The sequence below is a fragment of the Ascoidea rubescens genome (genome assembly GCF_001661345.1).
Source record: "Ascoidea rubescens DSM 1968 unplaced genomic scaffold ASCRUscaffold_7, whole genome shotgun sequence".
Classification (NCBI taxonomy): Eukaryota; Fungi; Ascomycota; class Saccharomycetes; order Ascoideales; family Ascoideaceae; genus Ascoidea; species Ascoidea rubescens.
This window is the reverse complement of record NW_017962919.1, coordinates 190,459-208,681: the sequence shown is the minus strand read 5'-3', so window position 1 is coordinate 208,681 and position 18,223 is coordinate 190,459. Positions and strand designations below refer to the sequence as shown.

The following is an 18,223-nucleotide window of genomic DNA, read 5'->3' as shown; positions in this document are numbered from 1 at the left end:
ATCAATACAGTTCGATGCAAAATTCATTTCTGACGAGTTTCAATAAATCAATTATCATTATATAACTTTTGCTAATTTTATAACTCATTTCACAAGGTAGAAACATTCTCTCCCACTTATTCCACAATCAAAAGCTGAGCTGAACGCAACAAAACAGGAAACTTTTAAAATGAAAGATATCTCGAAAACCAAAATCAATCCTGTCAAATGTGAGATTTAAGCAAAAAGACATATTTCTTTATGAGTTTCAAAAGATTTTAATCCTCAAATTTTAACCAAATAATGATAATGAACTGCGGTATCAATAAAATATTTTTGGATAACAATAGATATTTTTGTAAGCATGGGAGGTAAGCAATTGTGAACAGTAATTGAAGATGGGAATCTTTGTAAATGATTACGTTTGATATTTTTTCTGTTCCTCACAAACCGTGATTTTCGATATAATTTGATTTAAATACATTCGGTTTATTGAAGAAAATTACAACGGCTTGAAATGTAGTTGAATGATCCAACACGGTTAAAATCACAACGACAACATGTCCTCGTTCATTAAAACTAAGAAATAGTTGTATATTGAAAATAAGTTCTCTATTAACAAGCCAGAAGATATTAACGTGCTTGATTCGAATATAAGAGAAAATATGACATAACTATGTCAAAGTTGATTTATTATCTCCATTTCGATTAGAAACTGCCAGCGCTGATTCAAGTTCATCCAATATGAATTCAAAGAATAATCCACTGGCCTTCGCTTGTGATATTGAACCATATTCGGCGTCAGCAGATGAGAACGCAACAAATCGTGGTTTCATGAAGACCACCAGAGCAACCTACCAATTGAGATTGTGCAGAAGCGACTACGACATTTTCGGGTGAATTTCTCATCTGCCCAGTCACTGCCACGAAAGACTGATGGTCAATAAGATGTTTCTGGGTAATAATGTTTAATTAAAGGATATTACTTCTTTTGAAGAAGTCGGAAAACCGAACGGATAAATGAATATTATAAATAAAGTAATGATTGCCGAATGATTTCGTTTGACCAGCATATTGTGAAACTCCGAATCCACCAGATTGATATGCGGTTCATCCACTAACCAATTTTCCAATTGGCGGAGATGTATGCTCAGACATATCATTTCGAAGAGAAAGATCAATAATCCGTGATATATAAATAATTTATTCACTGATTGATTGGGGATTGTCTTTAAGAATTCCGGCATCAGCATTATTTTCTAATGCTTTAGACAAATGGCTTTACTATTATTTCAATATTTGCACTTGGAAATCTAATTGAATTGCCTAATCCAAAACGTTTAAATGAACTTTGTGCTCTTTATTTGGCTGCTTATTATCAATTCCAAGGATCCGATATGAGAGCCGATATCTTTCGTAGCTAATTTGTTCGAACATAATGCCTTTGCTTTGCCAATAAATGTATTAAGTTTGTGCGGGAATAAAATATCGTAAACGTAAATCGATACTAAACAGCTTAAGTTGAGAAACCATTATGGATCTACCAGCGCTGAGAGTAGTTAATCTTAGCTTTAGGAACATTTTGAATTGAATTGAGCAGTTGGAGGCGCTGGCCTCCAGTCGTACAATCTTTTGAACTATTTCTAAGCACCTTCTATTGCTATGCATGTTTCCGCCACAACATGAAAATAAATTTCATAGAGATCGGTCAATTCAAGAAAACTATTTTGGAGTATGACTGCCAGCTATTGTAGTTGCTAATTGTGGGTTTCCAATGCATTAATCATAGCATACCATACTGTTTAACGGCCGATTATTAGCATTATTGTCTTGGCCAACTCTTTGAATGAACTCAATCGCGGCTAATCTCGCCGGAATCCGATTTGAACAGTGTGTATCATGTCAATCATTGATTAACCATGTTCATTTCACTATTTTGCTATCAGCTGTTGATTGAGAAGGAAATGAGTAATGGTCAATTTATTTTAATTCAACTCAATTCGTTTGCTTCGAACAGATACATTTTAATTTATCTGTCCTTGCTAAAGCATCTGAGACGAATGTCGGCATTATATAGATTGTCTATCATAACATTAAAGGATCTTCATTATTAATTGAAATACCTGATGAGGTAGTGGATGGTCGTTTAATAATTATATTATCACCTCTGAACAATTAAGATTCATGATCAACAATGTTCCCCACAATTAGAGATAATCTCAATAGGCTCATCTCGTCAAGATATTCTCCAACAGCCAAAATTAGTGGCCTCCATAAGCTCTTTTTCTTCATTTCATATCCTTCCAAAGGTGTTTTGCTACGCTTCAAAAATCGATTGAGTTTTATCATATATTTGTAATCAATTTCAGATGGTTGAGAACAGACCAACTGTTCATTAATGATGAGTAATCAATGGGACAATTAACAAGTTTATTGGTGGGGATCTCACCACAAGAATGAGGAATTGAATCTGAGTCATCAGTTGATGCTCTAACAATGGAATTGGAATTGTCATTGATTTTTGGTTCGCCATCTCAATATCTTTTAGAATACTGACATTTTATCACGTTGAGATGGCTGATAAAGATCAAGCCAAAAATAATAAGTTGTTGCAGAAATTGTTGCAGCATTGGAAAATCGGCTTAGAGAATCAAGGTCATTAGTAGGCATTGAATTTTTTGATCTGAATAGATATACTTAATTCATTGCTCTGAATCAATTTGCTCCGAAAACGTTTTTTAGGATTTTCAGCAAAGCAAATGAAATTGCTTCTTGATGAATTGAAACAAACAAATGAGTGAAGGATATCTTTCTGAGAAGTCGGTTTTCTGACATCGTGATGGGAACGAACAACCCAGCGCCAATTGCAGCATCAACTTCATCGTTCAATTTGGATAGTCGCCTCACTCCTGTTGATGATGCATTACTATTATTGATTGGCAAATATTTGTCAAATAGAAGGAATATGAGTGAACCGCTTATCATCGTTGATATGGACTTCGTCATCCAATCATTAGTTGCAGCTCCTTCATTTCGTCTTTTCTGCTGTAACTCCTTGCATTTCCATTTTGATTTGAAGAATGTGGAGGAGTGATTTCATTAATGAAAATTGTTTTTTTGCTCAAATTGGGAAGCATATTTGTGTCGAAATCGTTTTCTGTTTCAATAATGTTGGTTGAATCGCGCTTTAAATTGAGTAATACTCTATATGATAGTAATGGTTCAGTAGTTGATGCGGTTGACTTTTATTTGATTCTGAAGCGTTCTCCAATGATTTAGCGATTTGATGATATATCTAGATGAAGAATTATTTTTCTAAGAAATTAATTGAAGCAACCACCGATATCATTCATATGAAATGAATTAGATCACAAAGCGTCAGCGGAATAGATTAATGAAACGCACCGAGGGACCAAATTTAGACATCGGGGTCGTTGACGGCATCTCCTACCTCATTGTCATTGCTGCAGACAATTCGGTAAAATGATCCAACCATTTTTAGTAGTTTGCGCAGGATTGATTGCGTTGGAGAGCCCCTGCCGGTGCGCGTGCAAATCGTGGTCTTTAAGAATGGCTGGCCGGAGAGGCCAATCCGGTTTGAGTCCAAATCAGCTTTATTTAAATGAAAACATTCGGGGTCAGAAAAGCGAGTGTTCAAGATTTATTACAGTATGCCTTGCAGTAGCTTGGTCTATCTCCTTCCTCAGTCAATGAGGAATACGGCAATCATGGACATTATGAGGCCAGATGGTTGACCGGCCTGTTTGTTACTTCCTTTGTTCCCGCTCACTCATTTATCCCGACTGCTGTTGAGGTTAGAATCATTGACTTGCGTATCAAATCGATCGGAAAAGCAGGATAAAGAGATGAAGCAATTAAACCGCAGCCGGAGCACTTGCAAATCCAAAGTACATTTTAATACGTTGATAAACCTGCTATCAATGAAAAGAAAACAAGTAAGTAAATCACTTTGTATGTGCTGTAGGTATGATATAACCACATCTGCCAAACAGATCAACTACAATCCAGTTGTGTATCCAACAAATAATCAATCAATCGTTTATACTCAGATATAAAGAAGACGACGTGAAAAAGTGAGCCAAATACATGACATATCAATCGGTAAAGCAATTTGTTGATATGTTTGAGCACCGCCGCCATTAGCACCCTATCCAACATATTTGCAACACAAAGTTTGGTACCAATGGTTGCAAACGTGGAAGCAACATTGCACAATCTCTTTAAACTTGATACATGGTTAAAATTAAGGTCGAGACATTTTGATTGGTCGAATGGTTACGAAAGGTCATAATACAAATGCTTTCAAAATAGATAACTCCTTTATAATTTTTTGACCAGTATATCTGAGACCCAGCATTAGGAACACGGCATTTTAACTGCATCACTCACCAGTTTTAATTAGCGTTAGATTTCAGCAAAGCTACCAAAGACTGATTCTTATAGTTTCAATCAACTGGCTTGTAAGTAATATCCAACGTCTAACTGTCAACCAGCTGTCGATCACCAATGTGCCCAGCAAAATCAGTTTGAAGTTATTTTACTAGCTCCAAAGTTGAAGCAGCGGTGTCGAGAGCAGTTCATGAGTGTGATTTACAACAGGTCTACATCTTTTCAGCACAACTTCATTTGTTCTTTCATGGTGCACCATAAGATTTACTGAGTATTTCATTTTTAGAAGAAACTTCATACATTAAACAATCTGGAAGCGGAATCAAAATTGCAGCGGTTCAGTTGAAATGTGATGATTTAATTGCTTCGAACTCATGGCCGTCTGATGGAGGTAGCGCCTTGTACTGTCTAACCATGGTTGGTGTCTACCGTCAACGAAACTCATCAATTTTAAAGTTTTGAGCGATCATTCCGTCGAAGAACTCAATTAATAGCCCAATAAGTTGAATTGTTTGAGCAACCTCTATTTGAAGAAAGCAAGCCGGAACGACTGCATAATATTTTACTTTGAGCGATGAACTCAGATATGAATTGCCGTTCTTGTCCATAACTTCTGGTTTTGCTGCATTAAAGATATCATTCACTTATTAGCCACCGGTGCGGTGAGTTTGTTATTTGAACGATGGAGCAGAACTTGTTCTCTCGAAGCGTTATGAAACAGAAATGATTGTGGAGAATTATCCATGCTTGCGATGCAGGAACATGTAGATTGCTACAGGCAATAAAATAAATGGAGTAACTTCCATATTTTCTGAAAAATATGGCAATATCACATAGAGGAAAATGGTTCATGAATCATTCAGCGACGACATCGGCGTGAAAAGAAGCACTTGTCAGATTCTTTTGATTAATTTTGAATGCCTTGGATCTTCCACCATCAACAAGCAGTCTCTCTTCACCAGACCCAGTGGCACCACGACATGTGTGAGTAACCTCAATTCCGTTCCGCTCAGAAAAGGTTGTGCAACCGGTCTAGTTTCCGCAAAATCAACTGCTATGGCTGCGTGTATTGGAAACACCATGTAGAAAATAAATTATTTTTGTGAAACGGATGTTTAGCCGAGAAAAAGAGTCCTTTCCCTTGAAATGGCTGACGCTCCGTATGTCAACAATAATTCTTTTGGGATAGCAGGATCTACCTTAATTGTAGTAGGAACAATAAGGCTCCTAGCGAATAAGTCTGACACGAGACCTGCATCTAGTAGAATTTATTAAAAGTTTTGTAAATGTTTTTAGTACAATTTCAATGTCATCCAACAGCCTTTGCCGATTCGCTTTGGTTCCAGCGACTTGGCGATTGAAACGTTTGGCAGCAGCCTTCGCAACAGCAACATAATCAGTATCCTCATTGAATGCAACACATTCCTTTAAATTTTATTTAATATTGTTGACACCTTCATCATTTCGCCATCTGACCTGAAGTCAACATACTAATCGTCCTCATTGCTGTTATTATGTGATTTCTCGGCAGTCAAAATTAAACTTGGGTAATCGATGCCTTTGATAGCTGTCCGAAAGTTCCCCTTAACCCCAGCACCAATGGCAGCGACTGAAACATCAATCAAAGTGATGATCTAAAAGCACCAAACAATGGATTTTCGAAAGAAAAACTTGTTTCATCAAGACGAGAATAAGAACTAGCTAATCCGTAGCTGGTCATGGTGTGAACACCATTATACTCCAGTAGAAGCAAGCAGGAGGCAAGCAATCGCTTGTACCACCTTAGGTGGATTGCTTCTTTTCATTAGAAGCCATGGAGTAATCATGAGATGAATTTTTTTTCAACGTAACAGTAGCACATTTATGATAAAGACTGATTACTTTGCAGGCTCACTCATTAAAGATTGAGGATCTTTACACACGTTATCATTGTGCTGCTGTAATGCATCATTATTTTTTGGCAACGTTCGGCGACTGCATTGTTATCACACTAGTGAGGAACTGATTTAGGATTCTGGAATTCATCAGCTTGACGATAGTCCTTGGACAGCTGGTATGCAAACCCGTCATCACACTCAATAGAATGAAAGGTCATATCCAATAATCTCTAAGTATATCAAATATTATAACTGAACCGGGCATCAGGTAGTGAGTGAGTGGCAATCGGTGAAACAACAAAATATCTCAATAAATTGTCAACGATGGAGAAAGAAAAGCAAATTGTAACTACTCAACCAAGCGGTGTTGCCCCCACAAAATCAACAAACAGAAGACGAAAAGATGGCAAGCGATTCCGGTACACCGCATATGAATAATTTTACTCGTCTTTCACTGTCAAATCACTCTTATGTTCAACTGGGAGAAGCAGAAACGGTTTTGATTCTGGATCTAGCTTCACAAACTGTTTCACCCGCATGACTTTAAGGTTCAGCCCAAATTGAATTAATGAGCGAAGGAGCCATGAGACAACAAGAGATGTATATATTGCTGAAACTGTTCAGTGTCTTTCCAATAATCTAATGACGTAAACAAATGATGTTTCAATCACATTCCGGATTTTGTACTCGCAGCGGCGAAGACTCAAATAAATAATTCACCAAGGGGACCATAAAAGACCTTCGTTCACCACCAATCATTGCAAATGATCAGAGTGCCACTGCAATTGAACAGAACGATATTGTCACTAATACCAGCGTTCCGAGATGAATGAGGGGATTGGTCGCAGAACCAACAGCCATAGCACAAGCGTTTCACATGATCCAAGATCAAATTTGAACCATTTAGTAATTGACATGAGTATGCCTGCTATTTTATACAGCTGACCAATTACTGACTGATCAACCTCGAAAATTCAAAAAAAGTATAGCCGAAAAAATATCGGCTGAAGTGACAAGACAGCAAGACCTGACTGTGACAGCAACCGCGCACCACCAAAGTGTCAGGTTTGTCACATTGATAGAGTGTCACTCATCTCGATCTTGCCAGGTTGGAAAGTTGACAACAACTAAGACCATCGCTGTAAGGCTAGAGCTACCGGAAAATTCATAATCATTAGGATAATTTGTCAAGAGATTTTCATCACGAATCGTAATTATGTTACGGTCTATTCTTGAAGAAATAGTCATTCAGCATTGGCCCCGCCGGAAACAAAAGCCGCGTTGAAAATACCGGAATCTTGAAATGAATTGTCTACTTCACAATATTGAATTGGAGTTCATTTAGGAATATCTAGAAATCCTTCTAACTGCTTATTGATGTTTGCCATGCACTGGAATCAAGTGAGCAGGTGACACTAATAGCAGCAACGACTCCCAGAATGCAATTATGATCGTGCAAGTGAACTAATACTCGACCGTCGCGCCACGTATTCTAGAGTACCTCTTGCATTGCTTGAAGTACTGGTCTGCCGTTTTCCAGCTTACAGCAATTGAATCCAATTCAAGCCAAAAATTGTCTCGATGAGCTTCATCAGCAATAATAACCTTATTTTGCATGAAAGCGTGAACCAACTCACCGAGCAGTAGAGATTTGATGTTTAAGGCCAAAGCACAAGTTCAAATGTTAGCAACACTGGTTAAGATTTCTGATTCAGGCCGGCGAATATTGCAATTTCAGCCCATATCGGGCTCCTGCCAGTCAATTCTAATATGTTATGCTCATGGAGGATCTAATGGAATACAACGTACAGAAGATTGCCGGTGTTTTCTATAGGGAAGATCGTCAGATCACATTGCGCCACTACAACACACCGGTGGTAGGGACAGTTGGACTGAATACAGGAAAGCGGCTGGCTCACATCATTGGAGACTTCTGAGTTGATCACATCAAAAAAGAAAAAAATTAGTTTGATGCTTCGCAACACCAAATTCATTAGCACCATTATTTGCCCAATTAATTCAGCTGAAATTCAGTCCACAGTACATCATTCCTGTTGTGAAATTCTGAGCTATCTGTTTTGTTTAGCACCGTAAAACAAGTTTCACATTTCTTCAATGGGTTTTTAAACTCGTGAAAACTATAATCACGACTGGTCATGCAATTGATTTGATTGGAAACGCAACCACCATTGCTCTTGTTCAATTGAAGCACATCACATTTAGTGTTTAGAACCAAATCTTTTGGCCCTTCTTCTAAAAATAACAACCAAAGAATTTGATTCTCTTACAACCTCCGATAGTAAATGCTTGTTTGTCACTTAGTAGTTCATTTTATTCAATGTCGGAAGTGTAGTTATTTTCACCCAATTTGACAGAAGTAATAGCAACTTTTTGTGAGTTTGCAATACGATGGAGACGAGCTAATATTAAGAATCGATCGTTAACGTTCTCTTGATTAGTACAAACATCCTCACCATTGAGATTTTTGATCATTATGTTCACATGATGTTTATCAGTTAAAAATTTGAAACTGCGGATACTTTGTGTCGCTGAAACTGATTGATGAACATACTCCGGATGAAATTGAAGATCAACGGGACTAACGTTTGCAAAATCGCAGTTGCATTCATTTTCAATAAGTTCTTTGAATCCTTCAGGTCACTGAATTAATTGAACGATTTCGTGAGGTGCATCATCGTTGGACTTTGGCATTTCCTTTTCTCAAGTCGAACACCTACCGAATTGATTCATTCAACTTCGGTTAATGCAAATTCTACATCTTCACAGTCATTGCAGTGTTTAGTTTACTCTGATCCATTTGATCAGAATCATCTTTTTCTATTTACATAGATTTTCGGTCGATCCGAAGCATCGAATTCATTGCGATCTAAACCAACTGACCTTGAATACTTTGCAGAATTTATATTCTCAAACTTCAAAGAAGCAGCTTATGAAAGATGAATGGATGTCCTGCAGAGAGAGCCGAAACCATCCTAATATGCTTGTCGAGAGCTTTGTCACTCAGATCAATAATTGATGGGTTTGAGAAGGTTTGGAGGGCCTTAACCATTTCAAACATACGTATTTTGACAAATTCTTGTTATATCTTGATCTTCATCTCAGTACCCTTGTCTTCATCGTAACTTCTTCCTACTTTGAATTTAAATTGAGTGTTGATTAATTTTTGAAAAGTAGCAGCAAATCGTATTGGGGTTTGATTGACATGAATGGCTTCGAAGAACCTAAACTAGTGAAGCACATCAAAATGGACCCATTTGCAAGTTGACTTGGTTAACCCTGCCTCCTTCAACGAAATTCTTCACCAGTCCTAAAACAATCAACGTTCATTGACTGAATTGGCTAAGAGAATTGCGTCAACTTATTGTGGCCAATGTCGGAATTAAAAGAAAATTTGTCAATTGCGGTAGGTAAAGATTGAAAATCTAAAAAAAATTTTAGAATGACTATTGTAAATTATATCAGTAACTAATTGATTTAGGTGCTTTAATTCATTGTGTAGATGTATGCGCCCTCTTATTATATATTGATTGTAAAAGGTTTTCTATGATAATAAAACCCACTAACTCAAAGAAACAATAATGTGGCCTGTTATAGGAGAGCGAAGAGCAAAGTTAAAACAAATAATCTCTGACGAATGAGAGGAGTAAAAACCTCATGTGAAGGAAAGCAATTTTCAATTCAGCGGAATTAAATGAAAGAAACACGTTGTTCTAGAAGATCGTAATAAATACCAATTCGTTGACTATAACCAAGTTGTATGAAGTTCAACTACCGGCATAGAGCATCTGCAGATACTAGCCGGAGCAGGTGTGAACATCCAAATTTGAAAGAAAGTACGATATAGTGGCAAAGCAAAGAATTTAAGGCAATTAAATCTGCTGTTTGGGCAACAGATACGTAATAACTTCACGTGAACCAAGCAAAACAGTCATTTGAGAAAAATGCTATTAATTGAGATTATATTTTGTGAATTAATTTGAAAAGAAACGCATGAAGATAATTTAATTCATTCGTACTTTAAGTTGTTCTCAATAATAAATATATTATTGTTAACGGACAACAATTTCGCAAAGCTATCCGCTGAGATCAACCATGATCGGTGGCATTGATATCACTAATGATACGTAAAGTTAATCCAACGAATTCTTTTTCAAAGCAAAAGATAGAATATGAGTAAAATCAATGCCTATGTTTGAATAAATAAGAATTAACAAGAAAACCATATTTTTCTGTCAGATCGCAAAACATAGGAGTTGGATAACTTGAGCAAAAATATTTTCTGTTTGAGTGCTGAACTAGAAATACTTCAACGGAAAATAGGTAATGCCATCGCAATAGTAACAGAAAAAGATTTGATATATTAATGACTTCTTCAAATCCTGAAGGTTAAGGAGGAGACATGACGTGTTGAGCCGAACGTCGCCGTTGCAATGAATGTGAGTTATAACTGGGAACCATAAGTCTGACGGTGATTAAGTTTGCTATTCGCGCACTTCCTGACAATTTGGGAGTTATATTGTAATTTGATGAACAGAAATACAAAGTATTTAATCATTTTTCTAATGTACGTTCAGTAGCTCTATCATCGTCCTTGCAATTAACGTCAGCAACATTGTCCTTCGTAATAATATTATGCAGGTCCAATTGATTATTACAACTAAATTGAGCAGTAACATGCTTGTTATTACCAAGATGCTTGCATTGATTATGAGTGTCAAAATGGAATAAGATGTTCTACGAAGAATCGTTACACCAATCGAATTTGAGAAAGGCAAGTCTTCCCTTTAGTTCGTCGAACATGTATTGAATGAATAATTCTCTATTCGTTGCTTTGGTTCAAGAAAGATAATCAGCGTCACTGGATGAAAACGGAGCGCATGAGTGATTTGTTGAAGCCGATCAGCCCAAGTCACCATCTACATTGTGATGAAGCGACCTTCATTGTTGCTTGAGATTTTCTCAGTTGCCCAATAATTGTCACTATTGTCTGATAATGGAAGAAAAAACTCCAGTGAGTAATCCGTGTTTCTTCTTTACTGTCATTTGTCAAGAAGTCAGAAAGCGGTTTGATTTCAATAGCACCTACTATCATAGTCTTGAATGCCGATGTCATTTTTTTGACAAACTTATCATTGGGCTTTCAAAGCACCCGAAAATTGACTTCAGGTACACTAAATAAATGTCTGCTTAACAATGATGTACCAAATCAAGTGTCATATCTAACTGTACGAGCCATAAAGAGTAATGCACTAGGAATTGATCTAAAAATTAAAAGAAGAATTGCACGCTGAATCTCTGATTTAACAACATCTTGATATCATTTAGATGAAAGTGTTTTTGATTTTTTCACTATTCCCCTTGAAATTCTAATTGAATTTTTTGAGTGGAGAATTTTAAAGAACTCATGTATGCGTTAGGTGTTTGATCACAACTACATTCAACAAAAGCCCTTTCTGAGATCCCTTATCTCGCTCTTTGGAACTCCTCATATAGAATGTCTTTTCTTTAACAAAATAATATCTTGTTCTTGCAGCAGTTGAAATTGTGTCCACAACATTGAATTTTAAACAACTTGAAATTCCAACCGAAGAAGAAAATATCATTCATTCATACTAGTGATTGCTATCGTTGGCAACACATGTAGCTGAATTGAAAGAAATCAGAGGTGGCTAATTCAACCCAAAAAAGCATTTAGCTCACTTCCAATAGTCGATTGTTGCCGTGGATGATCCGCCGGGAAGATGGACGTAATCCGCATACCCAATTCGTTGATTCAAGACAGTTGTCTAAGTATCAAAAAGCAAGAGCTTGCTGTTGTGATGGCGGCTATTAGATGCATTCATCTTGATGAGTGTCATTTGGTTGCTGCGGAATTAACTTCGAAAAACATTTGGCAAAGGTTTTGAAGAACGCTTTTGGCAACCATTTTTGTTTTAAAGCCATCTCAGCCATCAGTTTTATGACCGACAACGAATACCTTATCTTCTTCAATATTTTCTTCCATCTGCTGCTTCTGGAACTGATCAAAAACTTGGATTTTTTCAATTGAATTCATTTTCATTGCCATTCCAGTTAACCATTACGAATTCTATAGGTCTGTTAAATCTTCTAGGACTAGTCAATGGGTGATTGAATTGTATTCTGGTAACAATAGTTCGGCTTCTTTATCAACGATAAAAGCTATTACGATTGAGCAAAGTCAGATAACAAGACTATTTACACCTGTTCAAGACGTTCAAGGTTAATCATTAGCTTTTCCAACATTTGCTGATGACTTCAGTTGAGTCAAGCTATCATATTTTAACTCTAAGACAACGTTATTCTTGTGAACATATATATCTATTGTTGAAATGACGGACCTTAGTTGGCATGCAAATCATTAGAGTTTCTCTGAGTATCCTCATAGATTTCTCAACATTGTTTAATAGTTTCTTTCAAAGAATAGAATTGATCAACGTTCATTCGATTATTGCGTCAGTAACAAGTACATTCGAGGCACCTTCACCAGCCGGAACAGCAATCGGGCTTGATTTATCTTTTAATTTTGCAATGGTAAAATTAGTAATATCTATGTGTAATGGATCACTCATTCTCATATGCTTTTCGTTACTAAGATGCTTGTAGGCTGAGTTGGACTATTGAAGTTCAATCAAAGAAAAACAAGTTGTTGGAGATGTTGCTCAAGAACTAACAAAACGGCTTGCAGTTTCCAAGTTTTCAGCTCGAATCGAATAATTTTATTTAAATGCTGATACTCTCAATTTATTGCTTGACATCAACCATTTGGGAAGCATTGGATTGGGATCGTGTTCAACAAAAATGCAATTCTGTTTTATCTATTATTTCAAAAGATCTACTGTCGATTTATCTTTTCTAAATCATACGCTTCACAATATGATTGATAGCAATCGTTTCATCACCAAATGGACCATCAACTGTAACAATCGTTTGGCGTTGCCGTTGCGTTTCGCTTTGACATTCGTGATTGGTATTCTGACCAATATAATTGTTCAATAGGATCGAATATTAATATTCACGTACCAATATTGCTTCAGATGATATTAGTGACATGCTTAATTGGTTCTTTTTCATTTGGATTTCGTTGCTGGACTTGTTGGATTATTCATCTTCGAAGGATGAACGAGTTGCAATAGCTTGATGGATCTAACCTTTTTCATTGTAGTCCTTTTTATAAATACAAGAACTATGCTCATTATACGCTTTAATAAAGCAAGAACATCAATTTGGTTGACTGACAAATGTTGGAAATACTACTAGTAATTCAATTAGTGAATTTGCTGCTTCTGATTTGAACAGCGGTGGATGACCTGCAGCTAACAGCGATTGACGACCCATATCAATGAATCCATGTTCAACACTTGTTTTGCCAACAAAATCAACGAAAATAAGTTCCCCAATCATCCATTGAATTATGAACTGAAATCGTGAAAGTTATGATTTGATTTAAACCGAAAACAAAGTATCACATGCTTCTATCGGGCAAACATTATTGATAGTGCAATACTTATTTTAAGATCAAGTATTCAGCACATTTCTATATCCACGACCGTGGTTTTCGTGAATATGATGTGAATAACATGCAGTGTGAAGAACAGACTCATTTTGCACTTGGAATGCGAAGAAGAACCAAAATATATTGTTTTCTCGCACGTAGCCGGAATTACATTATTGATGAAAGTTGATATTGTGTCCTCTTCAATATACTTCTTGCAACGATTGCCGCCAAATTGACAGCACGAAAGATATTGATGTTCAGGTTGTGTGAAACTGTGAGACTGTATGCTTCTAATCGATTCAATATCTGATTGATTAGCTTAAAGTAGTTGATTCATTTAATGAGAATGGGAAGCAATTTGAATTCAGATTTTTCCAAAATGTTTGCTCACTTTACTTTCGATCATTATAAATACTGTGTAGACAAATTAAAGTATATCAGTGCATTTTACACCATTCATTTGAAAGTTAACTAGAATGAAACATTTGATGTGGAATAGAAAACCTCAAATAAAAACAACTGAAAAGCGATCCGACTATAGGTACGTCTCAAACAATGGACTATATGTTCTAATGACAGCATATAGGATTTCATTTGCAAAACATTGTATAACGCTAAATAAAGTTCAAGAATTGAAATAAGATATTATCGAAGAACGATAGAATATCCTTAAGTGGAAGTAGATCATTTGTAATTGTTTAAAATGGACTAAGTTCAGCTCACAATTGATATAGATTGAAGGACCGCTTTAGTTGGTCCCTTGATTATTAATCAATTGCTTCATTTGTGGATTGCAATAATTGTAAGAAAAAATCTGCTTGAAAAATTGAAAATTGGAATGATTGTAAGCACAAAATGGAAAAAAAATGTTTGACCGAAGATGAATTTGGTCACTCTACAGGCCGAAAAAATTATCAGAGATAATGTTCCCATTAAGTAATTTTCTTCCATTGCGATGCATTGAGAGTAGGCACATGCCTAGAGCTAAAGGATATGCTTCTCATTTCACTATTGCACTTCCGCTTTCCCAAAAAGTAGAATCATTGATGGTGACGTTTTGATTCAATTAACAGAGCAACGTCAGTGGATTTGGTGAGTTCGAACCAGATCACACTCAGTGTTGGGAATACTACATCATTTCTTTTCTGTATTGATCCTTGGTATAATAGTTCACTCCTTTCTTCATTCTGAACGATGATGACACCACTGTTGTGAATTAATGGTTTGATTTTTCCGATAAGACCATTGCATCCTCTTTTAGTCAATTTCACATCAATATTGACATTGGAAGGTGACTTCGGATGGGCATGCCCTCAGGCAATTTCATGCAACCCAGATTAAAATCTTATTTGTTGAGGAATCATTCTCACTATGGAGACCTTGAAGAAATATGTTTCAAAGTGAATGATCACAAGCACTTCATCACTGTTTTCAAAATGAGATGCGGCACCTGAGTCAAGATTTTCTTTAATGTTTAAATAAGCGTCAATCAACGTAGGAACTTCACAAATGGATGATTTTTATTTCCAATCACTTTCTTAACGTCAACAAGAGGCTCAACTATTTGAATGATTTCATGAAGTTGAACATTCTTTTGCTCTGGACAATTTTGCGCCTAATGACCAGCATCACCACAGTTAGCGGACCTAACATTAGTTGAGGTAGTAATGCTGTGTCGAAAGCTCTGGTCAGGTTGATTGACTTCATTGGGTTTGTTGACAATCTCACTTCTTTTTCACCATGAGCGGCGCTCTGTTTCTTCAATTGGAAAAGATGGAATTCGCTCAGTTTCACCAAACGCGTCGCCGGGCATTCAATTGTCTTCAAGCATTTTTAGCGGGATCTCTGATTCGATCTTGAGAGGAACAGAATCAGTAGCAATAGATCTAAGCCACTGACAATCAGTTCAGTCGGTATTGGTTTGCATTTCCAACTTTTTGATATGTTATTCATTAATTGATTATTTGATAACTTTCCATCACTGCGAACTTTTATAAAATTAAATTCCTTCAGATAATTTCTATTTGAGCTAATGAATATTTCAAAACTCGTTGGGTTCATTATGGTACCTAATTGCACTGGATTAAAAACCAGCTCTGATTAATGCTTCAACAATAGGAGCAGATCTTCTCACAGCTGGGATGAAATCAGGAATACAAATGAATCTCTTAAATTTAAACTCATCACTCTCAACGTGGGTGGTAATCTTCTTGATGGGCCAATTGTTGATCAACGGCCAATCAGCACCAGTGCCAGACATATCAATCAAATCAGACATAAATCGTATGACGACTTTATAAGGGGGTTGAACTTAATGGCGAAATTTGGGGGAAGGCCAAGCAATGTCGAGGGTAACATTCAAAATTCTTCTGCATTGACCCATTGAATATTATAAACCATTGTGATGGGCAAATATTTAGTTTAAAGCAATTTACCACTAGTTTCAATCGTGGTTGCAGTGATATATTTATATTATAGAACATTGCATACCCGTAGGAGGTATTTGAAATGTAAAGAATTACCCCTGCCTTTAATTTCACAAACGCAAAGTTAGATAGAAAGAACGAATTTAACAAGAACGACACGGGTAAACTATTTTGAGTTGAAACAGCACTCTTCATATAGGCCGCATTTAATCAATGGATGATATTCATATAAAAAGCCGTAAAATACTATAGTTCTTTATTTTTACGTAACTTCAGATAAAGTTCATGTTCAACTGATAATTATTTTTCAGTGAAAATAATTTTAGGATTGGTGAAAATATATCAGGTCCGGTGATATAGTCGAATACGCATTAGTAATAATAGGGACAGTGTAAGGGCAACATTCAATAAGTTTCAGTGAAGGGCGAGAACGTCAAAACAATAATTATAGCCATTGGTTCATAAATATATTCATTGTTCACATTGTGAAATGCGCAAATCAAAACGTAGGAGGTGTTAGCTTGGTAACTGGTATGAAATTAAACATGATTGTAAAGTAAAAATTTAATGCTGGTTAGCTTTGGTGTTTTCACACTTGATGTTGCTGATGTTTTGAGAGTTGTTACTCAATATACATGAATTTTAGATCTTAAGCACAGTCAATTAATTTGTGACCTTTGCGATGTTCAATACATTCATGACTCATGTGGAGGGTCTCATGTTTTGAACAGTTTTGATCTTTTAACTAATCAAAATAAAAGCTAAATATGAATATAATGGTTGAAAGTCGAAAGATTTGTTGGACATAACGAAGTGGTAATTTTGGATGGATTGAATCATCGAATATGAAGGTAGTTCCGAATTCACCAACAAATCTCACTTGTACTGACATATTGGCTGATAACGGTTACAACGATCACATTGAACTGAAAACACTATCCGTTGTGCAACCAAGTCTTACCATTGGTGAATCTGAGCAAATCCATCAATTTTGGGCTGTAATGTCCATAGAAGTCCAAAGTGATTCCGTTGGGGACACTGAATGTTCTTCGTTTCACGATAGGGTGAGGAATGTTTCTCTTATAACAATCAAAGAAATCCAACCACCAACAATGATTGAGGGTCACAGTGATATTGAAAGTGCTTGCGAAACATGAGAGACATCATTTATTCATGCAAACCGAACTAACCGCTCCAAATATCACCAATGCACGGAACTGCATATTAAGAAAAATATAAAACAGGGGATTCAGTTGAATTTGCTAACGGCGCCTACGAACAACTTTGAATGGCAGAAAACGATATTAGTGATGTTGGGCACATCCTCCGGATGAAGAGAGACATCCGAATCAATAATTGAGTCACTATCAATAGTTGAATCATTGCTCCGTGCGTCAATCAAGAACCTTTATTTAACCAAGTATGTAATGAATTCAAAAGTGAAAGGATGAACAACTGCAGCATGGAAGGAGGATTGATCAATCAATTCACTGCACATTATCTATCTTTTCATCATGCAAATGCTTACAAATAAAGCAAACTAGTCGAACCATAAACTAGTTCACTAGTAATTGACTGAGATGGTGCAGAGATATACCGGATCGTTGCATCAGCTCATTCCATTTTCATGGCCAATCATATCTTTTACAACAATTAATAAAGTCGTCACTGGAAACTCTGAAACGGTCCAAAAGCGAAATTGACGTGGTCGATGCGCCATTTGGGGCTCATAAGCATGGTTTGAATCATAGTGAAAGACTATCAGCTTTTTAAAAGAACCAAAATGTGGATCGGTTTGTTATAGCTTTTTAATCTAATCGCCTTCTGGTTTGGAAATGACTCTTCGAAATCATTGAGATCTGGTTAGTTTGGAGAAGCGACTCAAATATATGCCTTCGAATCAACCAATCTACAATTCCAGTTGAAAAAATGAAGCTGCCAGCTGTTATACTAATGTAAAAACTGCTTCTTCAATAAGTAATAATTGTTCGAAT

General features: G+C 36.4%; 2 protein-coding genes across 2 annotated transcripts; both read left to right on the top strand.

The window, feature by feature from the left end:
* Nucleotides 1-7,091: 7,091 nt before the first annotated feature.
* On the top strand, nt 7,092-12,532 carry ASCRUDRAFT_8268 (uncharacterized protein; the record flags this gene model as incomplete). Its single annotated transcript, XM_020194763.1, has 2 exons — nt 7,092-7,185; nt 12,360-12,532. 2 exons carry the CDS (start codon nt 7,092-7,094, stop codon nt 12,530-12,532), a joined length of 267 nt encoding a protein of 88 aa, XP_020046956.1.
* A 4,542-nt stretch (nt 12,533-17,074) lies between these two features.
* ASCRUDRAFT_8267 (uncharacterized protein) lies at nt 17,075-17,386 on the top strand (the record flags this gene model as incomplete). Its single annotated transcript, XM_020194760.1, has 1 exon — nt 17,075-17,386. One exon carries the CDS (start codon nt 17,075-17,077, stop codon nt 17,384-17,386), a length of 312 nt encoding a protein of 103 aa, XP_020046955.1.
* Nucleotides 17,387-18,223: the final 837 nt, after the last annotated feature.